Source organism: Malaya genurostris, chromosome 2 (assembly GCF_030247185.1).
Source record: "Malaya genurostris strain Urasoe2022 chromosome 2, Malgen_1.1, whole genome shotgun sequence".
NCBI classification, from domain to species: domain Eukaryota; kingdom Metazoa; phylum Arthropoda; class Insecta; order Diptera; family Culicidae; genus Malaya; species Malaya genurostris.
Window position 1 is genome coordinate 172,998,091 of NC_080571.1, and position 17,126 is coordinate 173,015,216.

Here is a 17,126-nt window from a genome sequence, read left to right on the forward strand (position 1 = left end):
GAGTTGCCAGATTTCAGTCGCTATAAAAGCACTCGATTTAATAGAATAAACTCTCTTTGTAAAACCTAAGACAAGACCTGACAACTTTCTTCTTATTCTTCCTTGCGAATCATCCTTCTCGTCATTTTCACCCTGTGGAATAAATACCAACGTATCGGCTACAGTGTAGCCATATTTACAGATTTTTTAATAACTATGCTAGGAAAAAAATATTACATATAAATTTTTAGAATTTAGGTTTTTGATTTGGAATAAACATAAAACATGTTTTGGTGAAAGCATTTCTTTATTATATATTAATGCTTAAAAACATATAATTGAGCTTTGATGACAAAACACGAAATATCTCTTGTTGAACGCAAAATCGAATCCTTTGTTTACGTATTACCGGATCTTTTGAAAACCGGAAGAAGTCAGGTTTGGATAGAAATGCTTAATGCGATCACAGTGTGGAACACAACAGTTCATTCTTCTCGTGAAACTAAACACACTTTCGAGTTTACAGTAATTTAACAAATATTTTTTGGTTACCTTTAATTCACTAAAAAGAAAACCGGCTTGATGCCTATTTTAATTACACAGTCCTGCCACTATAAACATTTATTACAAGTGAGATTGAAAAAAATGTGAAACATTCTCCGAAAATTTTCATTTTCATTGGTGAGCTAAAATTATATATTTTAATAAATATGTTTTCTGATTTTCTTTATACTTGGCATCATTGCTCGCGTACCCTGCAAAAGTTTTTTCTTTTCACAATGTGCAGGTGGTAACATCAAAATCAGCCAATCAGAAACTGGTCCATTTTGGAACAAAAGCAGCCCCCCAGATGTCAGGTCTTGTCTTAGTGTAAAACGTCAGTCATCGACTCAAAAGTCAGTTCTCTGCGAAGTATTGAGAGAGCCATCACGTAGATTTCAGTGGCGACGAGAAAAAGTAATTTTTTTATAAAATCCGGGGGGAGTTTTTACCCGGTAGTGAGTAAGTGAAAAAGATATTATATAAAATCCGGGGGTATAATTTTGCCCGGTAGTGCGCTGGTGATAAAATAGTGTTTAAAACGCTTGGTGTGCTGGACATTTTGTTTGCAGGTGAGTCGGTGTCGTCGGTTTTATTTGCCGCTTTTGTAAGCCATTATACCAGTTGGCAAATTATATTTGAAATCAATTTGTTTTATTTATTTTTTTTAATACAAAGAGGTAGTTTTTCTTTGTTCTGTTGAATTTTATAATATCGCTAAATTTGTTTGTGATATCTGTAAACGTATTTTATTCACAATTGTATCAAATTCAAAGAACTTATTGTTTGTTCTTTTGTCATCAGGCAGAGCGCGGAAATTTGGCCGCTGCGTTGCGGATTTGTCTGCGTGACCGGTATAGGAGGATTTTGAGCGCAAATTGCTCTGAAAATATTCTGTGTTTTTTGGATACCGGGAAAAACCGCTCCCAAAGCCAGATTTTGGATACATGACAATCTGCTTGTTTTTGCTGCTGCTGTGGTGCCGTTTTCGCTGCTACCCCGAGCTGAGATATTTTTTTCGAGGAAATTTTTTTTTTAGATTGCGCAAAATTTTGTTTAAGGTACGTGTCTTTTTTTGTCTATGGTTAATTTTTATTATATTTTAAACATATACATATATTTTTTTACAAGTGCAGTATATATATATATATATATATATATATATATATATATATATATATATATATATATATATATATATATATATATATATATATATATATATATATATATAGATATATTTTTGTATTGTTTCAATTAGATTATTTTTACTTTATATATATTTTTATTTTTATATATTTTTACGTTTTTTTTTGCTTTCTCAAGCATGCCGTTGATTGGCAGTGTTGAGCCTTATGTACCGGGTACTATTTCGTTTGCCCAATATATTGAACAGATCGAATGGGTGTTTCGTTTCAATAAAGTTCCAGAAAATGATAAAAAACGTACTTCCTTGCGTTGTGCGGACAAGAAACTTATAGTGAGCTAAAACGCTTGCATCCTGGTGTAGATTTTTCTACTATGGCTTTTGACGCCATCATTGAATCTCTAAAGAAAAAGATTTGACAAGTCGGATACGGATATCACAGACTAACAGACATGACAGTATGAGTAAATTCTTTTAAAAATAATTTTTCGTGATGCACTAGTTCCACCTATATTGTACTGCGCGAACTATTTACTATCTGTACACCCCTTGTGTTATGTACAAGTTTTTTTACTAGTTGGTTTCCCCTCGTTTGTCAACACCGATCAGCTGCTTGCAGGGATGCCTGATTTCATCAACATATTTGAGAATGAATCGACACAATAAATTATTGGATTACGTTGATAATACATTTAACTTTTTCGCGAAGATAACCATTTATTTGACTCAACGTTGTTCATAAAGACAATTTTTTATTGTGTTAATAGTTTTCACCCGAAATTAAGTGGCGGCACACCAGAAGTAAGTAAATATTGTAACAAAACGGGTTCGATTTTGTATTCCGTTGGAGGATGAGAAGTAGGCACAATTATGTATATAGTTTTGGCAATATGTATTAAATCTGTATCCTGCATGAAATTCGCATGGACGTAAACAAATCAATACAATACAGGTAATTCTGTATGTATGGCAACTCTGTTGGTAAATGAAAAAATAAACACAGTCTAGATGACAGACAGGATGTTTTTGATAGGGTAGCGTGGCGCCATCATGACACATGTGAGTACTGTCCCAAATAAAGGAATATTCGAAATGACCGTTAAAATGATTGAAGAATCTAATTTGAGTGTCCTGTCTGTTAGTCTGTGCTCTTACTTTATACTTCCGAATAAATTAGTTGATCGATAAAGTGAATTGTGCAAGTTTTGCCCTTTTACACTACTAGAATTTGAAACAATACACCGAAACTATAGTACAGATTAGTTACATTAAATATTCTGACACACAAATATTACGAAATAACCAATATAGTTCCTTGTGATAAAATAATGGTGGTTCTGAAAAGAACCTTTTATGAAAGCGTTCGTGATGAAGAGTGACGAGTTGAGTTCAAATTCCGATGGATACTTCCGATGGATACCGCTGACTTCCGTCTTCTATTCCCAGGATGACCTGTTGTCCGTGAATGCGAAACTGATATGTATTCTGTTGGAGTCTCCTGCTTCTTCCGCTTGCGGCAACAAGCTTTGTATTTCGCTTGGAGATTCTTCGATCGCACCATAATCAACACGATGACAACGACAGCCAAATTCGAAATGAATGGCTTCTGAGTCGGTGCTATGCATTTTATATAGCAAATTTACAGAAAGTTCACTACAAACTACAGCTGGTTGAAAAATGGGCAGTATACAGTATAGTGAAGTAAAATATCGCATAATTCATTGAATATAAAATTATGGTTCTAAATGGCACCTTAAAGAATTTTGATGTCGATTATTTCATTTCGGATTTTACCATTTTAATAAAAGATACTATCAAAATGCTGTACGGGATTAATTTCTGGCATCCCAGAAGAGCCAAATTGTATAATTTTCTAAGATATTAAACACTAATTGGATTTAAACGATTTTAAACACTGTTGCGAATTCAGAACTGTGAAACTAGAAAAAAAACTGAGCAAATTATCTTAGATTTACAAAAAAGCAATCTTTATAGTTCTTTAGGTAACATTTTGAGCCATTAGAATGGCTGATTTTGCAGAATGTTCCACATTGTTGTCAATTTTCCGTTGTCTTTTGCTCCAATGCAAACGACCACCAACAGGATTATGTAATCGATCTTCTTCGAAGGGAAACTGGCTTTGAGACCTGAGCGTTTGAGGTTTTGTACAACGCTAAAGGTCTGTTCTTATTACTAGCGACTGCTCCACCTGACGACCGAAGTCCAAATGAAAGCATTGATGACTGCTGCTCCCGACGATTGAAGTCTAAATGAAAGCACGACCTAAGCGTTTGAGGCTTTATACCACGCAAAAGGTCTGCTTTTCCTTGGCATTACATTCCTGTGGTGGAATTTGGCCTTTCTGTTTCAACAGACTTCGCAGCCGATTTTTAGTGTACAGAATCATTACATGACTAGTACTATGGATCCTACTGACACTGAGAATCCTTCCAGGTCGGGGCTCGAACAAACGACAGCTGGCTTGTAAGACCAGCGTCCTATGCATTGCACCGTCAACTCAGGACGTCCACCTGACGACTGAAGTCCAAATGAAGCACGACCTAAGCGTTTGAGGCATTATAACACGCAAAAGGCCTGCTTTCATTGCCAACTGTTTCACCGGACAACTGAAGTCCAAATGAGAGTTGCGACCTGAGCGTTGGAGGTTTTTAACCACGCAGAAGGTGAACTCTCCGAAGCTGCTGGTTGATTAAATCATTCCATCCAACGCACAAGAAGAAATAATCGAATTTCGACCACGGTGCCAGTGCCCCCCCCCCCCCCCCCCCCCCCCATTTTTCACGAGGTAACCGATTTTACAATAAGTGTTATTGTTTTGTAGTATTAGTATCTACGAACATGTTCATGAAATATTTCGTCGATATTCGAATTTTTTATACTATTTTTAGTTATATTAACATTTATATACCTTTTTATTGTAATGCTTCCTGAAACTCAAGTTCTCTTTCGAATTATACTAAACTTTGCAAATGGATAAACAACTATTTTTGGCATATAATGAAGAAAAAAATGTTAAAAATGTTCAATTTTACTAAAATTTCTACTTAATTTTCCAAAGAAATCGATATTAAAGTACCTTCTTCACGCGATTTTTGTCTCTGTTAAATGCTAAAATCACAGACTAACAGACATGACAGTATGAGTAAATTCTTATGAAAAAAATTTTTCGTTATGCACTAGCTCCACCTATATTGTACTGCGCGAACTATTTACTATTTGTACACCCCTTGTGTTATGTAAAAGTTTTTTTACTAGTTGGTTTCCCCTCGTTTGTCAACACCGATCAGCTGCTTGCAGAGATGCCTGATTTCATCAAAATATTTGAAAATGAATCGTCACAATAAATTATTGGATTACGTTGATAATATATTTAACTTTTTCGCGATGTTGGAAGGTAACCATTTATTTGACTCAACGTTGTTCATCCAGATTATTGTTTATTGTGTTGGTAGTTATCACCCGAAATTAAGTGGCGGCAGACCAGAAGCAACTAAATATTGTAACAAAACGGGTTCGATTTTGTCTTGCGTTGGAGGATGAGAAGTAGGCACAATTATGTATATAGTTTTGGCAATATGTATTAAGTCTGTATCCTGCATGAAATTCGCATGGACGTATACAAATCAATACATCATAGGTAATTCTGTATGAATGGCAACTCTGTTGGTAAATGAAAAAAATAAACACAGTCTAGACGACAGACAGGATGTTTTTGATAGGGTAACGTGGCGCCATCATGACACATGTGAGTACTGTCCCAAATAAAGGAATATTCGGAATGACCGTTAAAATGATTGAAGAATCTAATTTGAGTGTCCTGTCTGTTAGTCTGTGCTAAAATGTTACATATGTTATTGGTTTTCATAATCAACAAAACAATTTTTGTGCTCAAATAGGGTTTCCGAAATATTTGATTTTTTGTATACGCGCGCTGTATGCAAAGTGCACCGCACGAGCGAATCGATATGGTGCGGCAGGGTTCGGTAGGGTGCGATGTCGTCGGTGCAACTAAACCGAGCTGCGACAGGTTTGGATAAGTAGGCATAGAAAATTATTTTTTTCCTTTCTCATCTCAAATTTTTTAAATTGTAGTATTTCGATGAGTTTTTGGTGTAATATATAAGAGAAAATGAATAATATGAAAAGGGCATCATTACAGCACTAGGTAGATTTAAAAAGGTTTCTCTATTAAATGTACGTCAGGAAATTTATTAATTACATATTATTTCACAAGTTAGACTCTAGATTATTCTATATTTTCTGGTGGTTTGAACAGAACATTTACTACAAATTCTTCGTTGTCGGAAAAAAATCTTACATTCGCGTGTAGTTTTAATCTTCATTACGTTTTTAAATCGATGTTGCTGTTGTCTATCCTGAATGGCTGGTTCGTTTATCATGCAAAAATCAAAGTTTATATTTTTGAATGAATCCTTTACTCAATTGAATAGATTATGCGCAGTTAGAATTCGATTGGTTTTGATTTGATGCAAACTAACTTTATACGCGTGTCTTTCCACGGATAACTTTTTTCCCATGTGAGACTGCGAAAGAATTCCACTCGGTCCTAATTTTATAATTTTTCTCATGAAGTGCAGTAAATGCTGTATCGTTAATCTTTTTTCCGGAATGATCACAAACTTTTGTGTTTTTCTTGACTATTTTCGCGTATAAAACACACGAAAAAATGAAAAAAAAGTAAAATAATATGTGATCAATAAATTTCCTGACGTACATTTGATAGAAAAACCTGTTTAAATCTACCTAGTGCTGTAATGATGCCCATTTCATATTATTCATTTTCTCTTATATATTATACCAAAAATTCATCGAAATACTACAATTTAAAAAAGTTAAGATGAAAAAGGCAAAAAATCATTTTCTATGCCTACTTGTCCAAACCTGTCGCAGCTCGCTTCAGTCGCAGCTCGCTTCAGTCGCACCGACGACATCGCACCGTACCGAACCATGCCGCACCATACCGATTCGCTCGTGCGGTGCACTTTGCATACAGCGCGCGTATCAAATATTTCAAAAACCCTATTTGAGCACAAAAATTTTTTTGTTGATTATGAAAACCAATAACATATGTAACATTTTAGCATTTAACAGAGACAAAAATCACGTGAAGAAGGTACTTTAATATCGATTTCTTTGGAAAATTTAAGAAGAAATTTTAGTAAAATTGAACATTTTTAAAAAAATTTTTCTTCATTCTATGCCAAAAATAATTGTTTATCCATTTGCAAAGTTTCGTATAATTCGAAAGAGAACTTGAGTTTCAGGAAGCATTACAATAAAAAGGTATATAAATGTTAATGTAACTAAAAATAGTATAAAATATTCGAATATCGACGAAATATTTCATGGACATGTTCGTAGATACTAATACTACAAAACAATAACACTTATTGTAAAATCGGTTACCTCGTGAAAAAAAGGGGGGGGGGGGGGGTGCTGCAGAAATTTTTACTCAGGTGTTGACTTTTAAGGCTGTCAGAGGAAGCTTTATTTAGTCTTAGAGAGATTGGCTAAGGCTAATATAAAGGTAAACTTAAAAAAATGCAAGTTTTTTGTTCAAACTTTGCCTTATCTTGGACATGTCATCACAGATAAAGGTTTGATACCTTGTCCAGAAAAAGTTCAAACAATTCGTGATGCAAAGTCACCACAAAATGTTACCGAACTTAAGGCGTTTTTGGGGTTACTGAATTTTTATGGAAAGTTTATTCCCCATTTGTCATCACATCTAAGCTGTTTGTATAATTTACTAAAAAAAAGACACTAGATTTCACTGGTCAGAAAATTGTCAAAACACTTTTAATTTCTGCAAAACTAAGTTATTAAATAGTAATTTATTAGAATCTTTCGATCCCGATAAACTAATTGTAGTGGTGTCAGATGCTTGCAATTATGGACTTGGTGGAGTGATTGCACATGTTGTAAATGGAATTGAAAAGCCAATTTCGTTTACGTCGTTTTCTTTGAACAAAGCACAACAATCATATCCTATAATTCATCTAGAAGCCTTGGCGGTGGTGAGTACAGTGAAGAAACTCACAAGTTTTTGTACGGGAAAAAATTTACTGTTTACACGGATCACAAACCGCTAATTGGGATATTTGGCAAAGAAGGTAGAAATGCATTGTATGCCACAAGATTGCAGAGATATGTCTTGGAGCTATCAATATATGAATTTGATATTGTTTATCGTCCGTCTTCCCGAATGGATAACGCAGACTTTTGCTCTAGGTTCCCATTATCCACGGAAGTGACTAAATATTTACAGAGAGAATTCGTTAAACGATTGAATATGACGTCAAGCATTCCATTGATTATAGGACAATAGCAAAAGAAACTGATCTGGATGATTTTTTGCAACAAATTGAAAATTCTTAGAAAAGGATGGCCAGAGAGATTGGATAAGAGATTTAAAGATGTGCACGCTCATTATCTGGATTTGGAGGAAGTAGACGGATATATGTTGTTTCAAGACAGGGTAATTATTCTGTGGCATTGAAACGTAGTGTTTTAGAGATTTTACATCAAAATCATGTGGGTATAGCAAAGATAAAGCAGTTGGCACGTAGATCCGTTTATTGGTTCGGGTTGAACAGAGACATCGAAGATTTTGTGAGAGCATGCAAGATATGTAATCAAATGACTATAGTATGTACATAAAAAGGCACCTATCGAGGGTTGGACCTACCTCACGACCTTTTAGTCGTATACATGCCGATTTTTTTTTATTTGCAGCAAAAAGTATTTTTACTAATTAGCGACAGCTATTCTAAGTGGTTGGAATTGGATCATATGAGATATGGCACCGACGGTAAGAAAGTAATAGCAAAATTTATGGCTGTGTTCGCTCGATTTGGTCTCCCAGACGTGGTGATCACGGCCTTTTAATTCACATTCTTTCATCAAGTTTTTGGAGAATCAAGGAGTAAAGGTATTAAAAAGTCCGCCATAAAACCCACAAAGTAATGGGCAAACCGAGAGAATGGTGCGCCTAGCGAACGAAGTATTTAAGAAATATCTCTTGGATCTACAAATTCAAAAATATGACACAGAGGAGAGAGTTAATTTATTCTTATTTAACTATAAAAACACTTGTCTGAATGATAATGGTCAAGGCACAAATCTCCAAATATCAAGGGGAACGTGCCATTTGAGCCAATTTGTTCTGATTCCTGATTGACTTGCTTAACCCTAAAAATGACTATAAAAGAAAATTAACCAAACCACTGCATGATGTAAACCGTACTAAATCAAGTACTGACAAACAAGTACAAGATTCTTTAGCAATACTGACAGTAGGTGATCCAATCTACTATAAGAATACCAATCCTACTGACATAAAACGCTGGATAATAGCAATAATAGCGTTTTCCAGATCTCGCTCGGTGGTCGTTTGGTGTCAGCTCACAGGCATCAACTCCGTTTGGCGGAAGGAAAGCATCGGTCGAGAGCGTCAGTTATTTTTGACGATTTTCCGCCAGTCCGTCTGAGCAAGCGAAGACGTGAGGATGACGATATCAACCAACACAACGCAAAACAGCGCAACAAGCAAACTGATGAAGATTTTTATGGATTCGTTTCGGATTCGTTCATTTTCGATGGATTTGATTCGTCGGAGGAAATCATCGAAACTCGGAAATCACAAGTTCCAGTTGAGGTCGAACAGGGCCAGCAGAAGAATTGCTTATCCAGTGATCAAAAATCATTGCCTAACATTAGGCGTTCGAGTAGATTAAGAAAAAAGATAAAAATTTTGTTTACCAATGATTTCATATTATCAAATTTTGTATAAAAATGAATTGTTTCATTATACAATGTACATAATGTATTAAAAGTTTAGGATTGTATTAATTAACTGAAGAGGGAAGAATTGTAGTAGTTCGTAATATGTAAATAGCACTTTTTCAGTCGGTTTAAATGATACGGTAAAAAGATATAAACCTCGAATGAGTTGCCAGATTTCAGTCGTTATAAAAGCACTCGACTTAATAGAATAAACTCTCTTTGTAAAACGTCAGTCATCGACTCAACTGTCAGTTCTCTGCGAAGTATTGAGAAAGCCATCACGTAGATTTCAGTTTCGAGCCACGTGCTTAAATGGGTATCAAAATTATTGCTTACTAAATGACTCAATGACTGTTCTAGAAAAAAGAAGAAGTTTTGATATCATTTACCAGTTGATGAATTGTGTTCAATGGAGTCAGATGAATAGTATTGGTCATCGCGGGGACAAGATTAACAAATCAGTAAGTTTTTTTGATGAATCAATGAAATTGTGCTGTAGAAGCGCTAAGGTCAATCTAAGAAATTTTCCTTGCATTTCTCTTTCTTATGATTTAAATTGGACTAAGCGCACACAGTAAGTGGCTATTAGATATCAATGTTCAAGATGATTACCATAATGAATTGAGACTGTCATTTCATGTTGCATATTCTGTGAAGAATGTTCAGACGTAAGATCAATATCAAATTAAAATTTAAGCGTCGTCTCCAAGCAATCAAAAGTTCCACAGTACCTGAAAATATCCACTTTATTAGAGCTCTAAAGTACGCATGGTACTTTTTGATAACTTGAACGTACAGAACAGATTCTGAGAAATATTTCTCGTTGCTTAAAAGCTGTACACACCGAATTATTTTTACGGATGTCGGTACAGTTTTAACATATTCACAATATTTTTGCCTTTCTCATATAGAAAGGCTATGCAATCACTGAAAATCAACTTTTTAACCGAGGCCCGGAGGCGGAATTACAAAACCACTACGTTTTCCACGTTAAACCCTCAGAACAATTTCAATATTATATTTTATTTCGACACAATGTAGTTACATTGTAAACGTCTTCTTGAGAATACTTTGTATGTAAACCAGCCATACATCATAGCACATTCAGTCTTATGATTTGATGCATCAGCACTTTACAAATCATAAACTTTAAATATTTTATGAGTTAGACCGATATGACCGAAATTATGCTCCGTACCAAAAACGATCCTCCTATCTTAAATACTTGAATTGCTTACAGCGCACAAGCGAAGTAACGCTAGGAATATAAACACTTTAAACCATGCGCGCCGCTGCACAGTGATGCCTCTCCATACAAAAGTTGGCAAAAACCATAAATACGTCGATAAACGTCAGCTAGAAGATTTTTTTTCTAATAATTTGAGGTCTCTAAATATATTTCCATCTTGATAATGTATGAAAAAATATTCGATAGACCTAAAAGTGACATGATGCACCGTTCGCTACGGACCGGAAAATGACGATTTTTTAATAAATTAAAGTGTGTATTTTTATTTGTTTCGTGATTGATTAGGAGCTGTCACTAATGTTTCAAATAATGATTAAATCTGTGTGAAAAATGTATACACTTGGAAAACAAACTTTTTCCTTATATCTTGAAAATATCACTTATCTCCAGAAGAGCTTATCTTAATATTTTTATTTTCTGAAATGTTGTAACCTACAACTGATGAAGTTTATTGCAGTTTATTTATTGCAGATGGAAGGGTAACAATCAAAAAAGTTTTATTTCTGTTTTTCACAAAAATATTAATATTTGGAAAATGCTCTGCATTTTGTATTTTTTAAGTTATTCGACTTATGAAAGAACACAAACACAAGTACAAAATACAAGTTTTTATTATGTTAAAGCATCTTATTAAACTATGTAAAATAAAAAATGACGAAAAAAATGACACTGAGCGAACATGCATAAAGTGGTTTTCGTGGTTCAAAATTGGGTATTTTTATATGGACTACAAGAAAGTTCCGAACAATAGAAAAAGTTCATGTGGTGGGATCAACTGGGCGCTATTTATTATGAGCTACTCAAATTAGGTGATACCATCACTGGTTCTATATACATATTACACTTGCTGCGTTTGGATAGAGCATTACATGAAAAGCGGACTCAATATCAAGATCTTTATGGCATAGTAATTTTGATTCATGACAATGCAAGACGCCATGTTTCGAAAGTTGTAAAAGCTTTTTTTGTAATCGATATAATGAAAAGTTCTGTCCAGTCGCAATTTTTTTGTCGTGAATACGACTTACTTTACTATGGAATGCCTTTTCAAAATTAGCCATATGGAAGAATGGGCAGAACTTAATCGTGAATATCTCGACTTGTATTAATGGTAGCAACATAATTCTTTCACTATTTCATCAAAAATATGATCAGGAATTTAGGATAATATTTTGAACAGTGTGAGATACCCGAGTATAATAGAATAACAAACCGGATGCAGAAAAATATTTTATTTTGTTACAAGAAACAGAAAAAGAACTAGTTTTGGTTCCAAATCCTGAAAAAAGTAGAAGGTAACAAATTTTGATATCCACTTGTTATCAATAATCGGAATGGTAAACATACAAATTTGCTACACATTTGATAGTTGCTATCAACGGAAAATATAAAGAAATAACTGAGTTCTAATTATGGGTTATCTTTCAAATTTAATTATGTTAGTTTTTATTCTTACCAAAAAATATTACCGACAAATAAAAACAATAATTTTGTTTTATTTCATTACGAGTGTAGGTTTACTATCACAAACTCTTTTATCTGAAACTTAAAAAACCGTTGGAGATTTATGCTAGTCCCTAAAGTTTTAAATTTTTCCGTATGTCTCTTACAATTATTGATTGATATGCTGCTAGTATCTGTAGTTATTTGTACTTTTTAGTCGACTTGAGTACGAAACTTACAAATAGAGATGAAATTTAGTATTTCGTTTACCTGCCTTATTGTCATGTTCACACATTGTCTTATTGTATTGTTTATCTTGATGATTCGACATAAGGAGCTGAACTCGTATAAAAATAAATTATTAAAAACACGCTCTGAATTCAGTTCCTGTCCTACAATGTATATGTTATCAAACTCATCGGTTAGAATATTCTGTATTTGAAAGAAACAATTGTTTAAAAATATGAAAGAATCATCATATTTGAATTTTTCACACGTTAATTTTGTGCAATACCTGATTCCTTTGAAGGAAAACTTACTGTGATATGAAAAATTAGTAGCAACAATATCTTTATCTAGTATTTCTCTGTCTGCAACGAACTTAAATCTTGAATCATATCGCAAACGAGGAAGTTTTCGTGGCTCCCATAGATTATACACCCAATTCTTGATCGGTGAGTTAATAGGCATTGGTGTATAATGACAAAAACGTTTTAAACAATATTTCTTAGTTACTTGAATGACAGGATGGTTATGACCTGTTTTTAAATCTAATAACATTCTATTTCCAGACTCATAGGGAAAAAGTGAACTATTCCACAAGCCTCCCAGATTCCTAACGACATCTGATAAATGCGTTTGTAAATGAACATTGTAAACCTCTTGATCAGTGCCATAAAGATGTGCAAATTCTTGAGCAAATTCCACTAACGTTGTTTCACATGTTTTTAGAGTTTCAACTGAAATGTTTGTTTCAAGCAATTGAAATAAACTCGATGAAAACTTCATGAAATGTTCCATGTTGATTTTTGGTATTAAACCATAAAAACAAGGGTAAAAACAGTATAATGCGATGCACTCCCATTCACTAGCTTTAAATTTTGCTACCTCGTTAAGTTTTCGCGGATGTCGTGGGAAAACGCTAGGAAATCTTATGCTGATTAGTCTTTCCTCAACTACGTTTCGATTGATTCCTAGGTCACATGTCACAATCTGATTCCACATTTGTTTGGTCACTCCTAGGAGCGAAGCATGCATATAATCAACACCAAATCCGCGAACAATGTCAAAGTTCGGTAGACTTAACAAGACAGATAAACCCTTTATACCTGAAAAATAAAGTTTCTGTACATACGACTAAAATATTACCATCTCTGCATACCAAACAGTTCTTTGGCGGTATCCTGTGCAATCATCATATGTTGTTTAGTACTACTGTGATCCCTTTTTTGGCATTTTCGGTATGGATAGCGAACTTGTTTACCGATTGCTACTCCTGGATGAAGACATAAACTACATCCGAAATAGCCGTTGAATTGTTTCATGTTTTGGATTTTACATCGACAAACTGAATCGACACAACACTGGAGAACTACAATCTTGTATAAAATATTGTCTATGAACATTCCTTCACGAAGTTTCCTCATTTCTAAACAAAAATTTTGAAAGAAAAGTGGCATGTTCGGTTCACCATTAGAAATCCATAATGCAGCCAGAATTAAATTTTGCTTTTTGAATCGTTCCTTTGGAGGCAATTCATTGATTACCACAAATAAAGGATACATAGGTGTTTTCATTGAACACTCAAACACTTCTACACCATCCGTATTCACTGATAGAGTTATAAATCTTCCGTCTTCATTATCGATAATCTCTTTTGCAACATATCCGTTTCTTATATCACTGAGGTTATATTTTAATATTTCTTTGGAATATTGTTGTATTTCTTTCTCATACCGTTGGACTGTTTCACGGATTTGACATTCGATCGGGAATGTTATGAAGTAGTCAAATTCTTGACTATAACATTGATTCATAAAGCAACGGAAATTTTTAACAGGTTTTTTAATTCCAAGATTGGATTGACAATTCTTACAAAAATAAAGCCTTGTTGCGTCATATTTATCGGGAAATGCAGATGTAAAACTTGAAAAGGTTTCTGGAAAAATTTTCTTGCCGACGATGATGTTCATCATTGACAGTAGATCTTCCAATGCTTGTTGGGTCAATTGATGTCTTATATAGAAGTTCAGCAACATAAACATAACATCGAAAGTTTGCAAGCTATTCGTCAGTTTCAAAACCTCATTAAATTTTCCAGACACTTCCTGTAATAGAAATGCTTCGTTTTAATATTATTGAAACCTCTGAAATGAGTATTAGGTATTCCATATTCCTGAGTTCAAATGTGCTCTCCAATTTTGTTTTCATGCAAATTTGGGAAACATAATTAATAATTACCTCTCCAAAGAAATAATTCAAGTGTGAAGTTTCACCGGTTGAGCTAAGTTCTTCGAACACCTCTGATTCCCCAAACGATGTGTGTTGTGGTAAAATCACTCCGTCTCTTTGATTTTGAATCTTGATTTTGCTACTAGGTGTATCGATGCATATAACTTGAGATGCTGTAAAAATTGGATTAGCACACATAATCATACTTATTTTTCAATATTTTGAAAATTTCCAGTTATTGAAAACCGACTGTATTTTAAATCAAATAGAACGTATGGATCTTCTGTACGTACTCGCATTCTGTTCCCAACTAAGTTCATCCGAAGCAATGTCACTCAATGACAAATTTGGAATCCTCGATGTGTATGGATGACTTTCTACGTCATTGATAACACACATGTTTCGTGTGCGCCTCTGTGGAAGATCAAGATAATCATAAATTGATTGAGTTTTCAGTTCAGCCTTAAGTCACTGCTAGATTTTATGAGAAAAAATAACTGATTGACCAGAAGCCTGCTATGTAAAGAAAGCAACATTTGAAAATATTTTCCGGATAGATATGTTTGACGATTTTGTTTACATATCAATGAATTTATAAATTGTATACGCACGTACACTAAGGTTTTTATTTTCAGGCAAATCACACAATCAAAGTGCATTGTACATTGTAACTTACACACCTTTTTTACATATTTCTTGCCGTACCACGGAGAACTGAGAAAATAATGTTTAGGACGACGATTGCTCATGCCTACGAGTAATTGAATGTCTTTATTAGAACTTATTATTACATAGGTGTTCCACAAATGGTAGAAAACGAATATGAATCAGTCCTCTGACGGGTGATCAAGAATCATAACAGTTAAGAAATTGGGGTTGTAACCGATTTGTTTACTATAGATGTTCACTACGTTCAAATTAGCTGCAGCGGCATATTCTTGTCAACGAGCTGATAACAGCGATGCCAGATAGTAGTAGTGTCATTTCCGTAGATTGGAATTTTTCTCGGAAACGCTCACGGTGAAAAGCTTTTTTTTTTGCTCGCCAGACAAAACTTGTTCCCGTAGTTCTCCGTTAATAAATTTAAATTTCCGTAGAAAAAACCCAATTCCCGTAGATTTTGTCTACAGATTCGTAGATCCGTAGAAAATGTTCGAATCCGTAGATCTACGGAGATTTCCGTAGATCTGACATCGCTGGCTGATAATAAATAGTGTGAGCCAGGGATGCCATGTCATGTTTTACCAATATCTGTGAAGGTAAAGAAGGCTTTGCTTGCTAAATCGATTTTGCCGAGCTAAAGGTTTCACGAATATGCACCATCATATGATCTGTTCAACTTGGTGTTAAATAACCAAAATCTGTGTTTAACAATTGAGATCTCTGAGCAAATCTGTGAGTCTCATAGAAATCTGTGCAACAATTCGAAAATTTGTGTTTCACAGATTAATCTATGATACTGGCATCTCTGGTGCATGGATATGACAATTCAGAATACACACTAACTGAAAATATTCATATAATGAGTAGTTTAATAATTACAGCCAGAGAAAATGAGTTCAGTCAGAATTAAGATATGAATTACATAAGTTATTTCGATCTTTTTAATGTGTGGATATGTGAGCTTGTTCTGGAAAACTACACGAAAGTGACGTGCTGTTTTATATTATATATTCGCATATATTTCGTTGTTTTATTATACAAAATGGATTATAAAGTGCTTCATAACATGTGACTTATGTATTAACGTTAGTGAATTAATACACTGAAGATCTTTCGTCGTGAATACGACTTACTTACTATGGGGTGCCTTTTCAAAAGTTAGCCTGTACGAGAATAAGCAGAACTGTATCGCGAATATCTCTTGATGTACTTAAACCAACAACATATTTTTTCTACAAGCTATCGGAAATGTGATCAGGAATTTTTGACAAAATTTGGTAATAGAGTTTTTGAGTTTTGTTTAGTTCTTGAATTGTGGTCCAGTTTCTGAATTCTAAAAATCGGTTCTTTTTAGAACTATTAATATATTCCCAATGAGCTATACGAAGCTTTCCTACTATGTAAATCTATCATTCCAGTTGGTTCAGGTCCAGAGCTCAGTTCCAGTTACAGTATCAATAATTCAGTTCAGTATTGAATCAATTGCGGGACGTTTACAAAACCAGTTTCCCTTCAACGAAGATCGATTGCGTCATTCAGCTGCAGGTCATTTGCATTGGAGCAAAATACAACAAAAATCGGACAACAATAGATAACATTATGCAAAATCAGCCCTTTTAATGGCTCCAAATGTTATCTAAAGAACTATAAAGATTGTTTCTTTGCAAATCGGAGATTAAAACTATCAGTGTAGTGCAAATCTAAATGAATTTTATTAGCTTTATGCAATTTTCTAAAGCAAAATTTGCAACAGCGTTTGCTATCGTTTATATCCGAACAGTGTTTAAGATTATAGATAACTACACAATTTGGCCCTTCTAGATGTCA

General features: G+C 34.2%; 1 protein-coding gene across 1 annotated transcript; it reads right to left on the bottom strand.

The window, feature by feature from the left end:
• Positions 1-14,181: 14,181 nt before the first annotated feature.
• On the bottom strand, positions 14,182-16,092 carry LOC131428997 (uncharacterized). The gene is made up of 5 exons (XM_058593052.1): positions 15,317-16,092; positions 14,930-15,050; positions 14,646-14,809; positions 14,281-14,512; positions 14,182-14,204 (listed from the first exon to the last, which is right to left on the bottom strand). Exons 1-5 carry the CDS (start codon positions 15,383-15,385, stop codon positions 14,182-14,184), a joined length of 609 nt encoding a protein of 202 aa, XP_058449035.1. The 5' UTR covers positions 15,386-16,092.
• Positions 16,093-17,126: the final 1,034 nt, after the last annotated feature.

Excerpts from the sequence above, each read along its gene's own strand:
- LOC131428997 (XM_058593052.1), bottom strand. The coding sequence starts at position 15,385 with ATGAGCAATCGTCGTCCTAAACATTATTTTCTCAGTTCTCCGTGGTAC. Across the intron at positions 15,051-15,316 it reads GCAAGAAATATGTAAAAAAG|AGGCGCACACGAAACATGTG; the intron begins GTGTGTAAGTTA and ends GATCTTCCACAG. Across the intron at positions 14,810-14,929 it reads TAGTTGGGAACAGAATGCGA|CATCTCAAGTTATATGCATC; the intron begins GTACGTACAGAA and ends CAATTTTTACAG.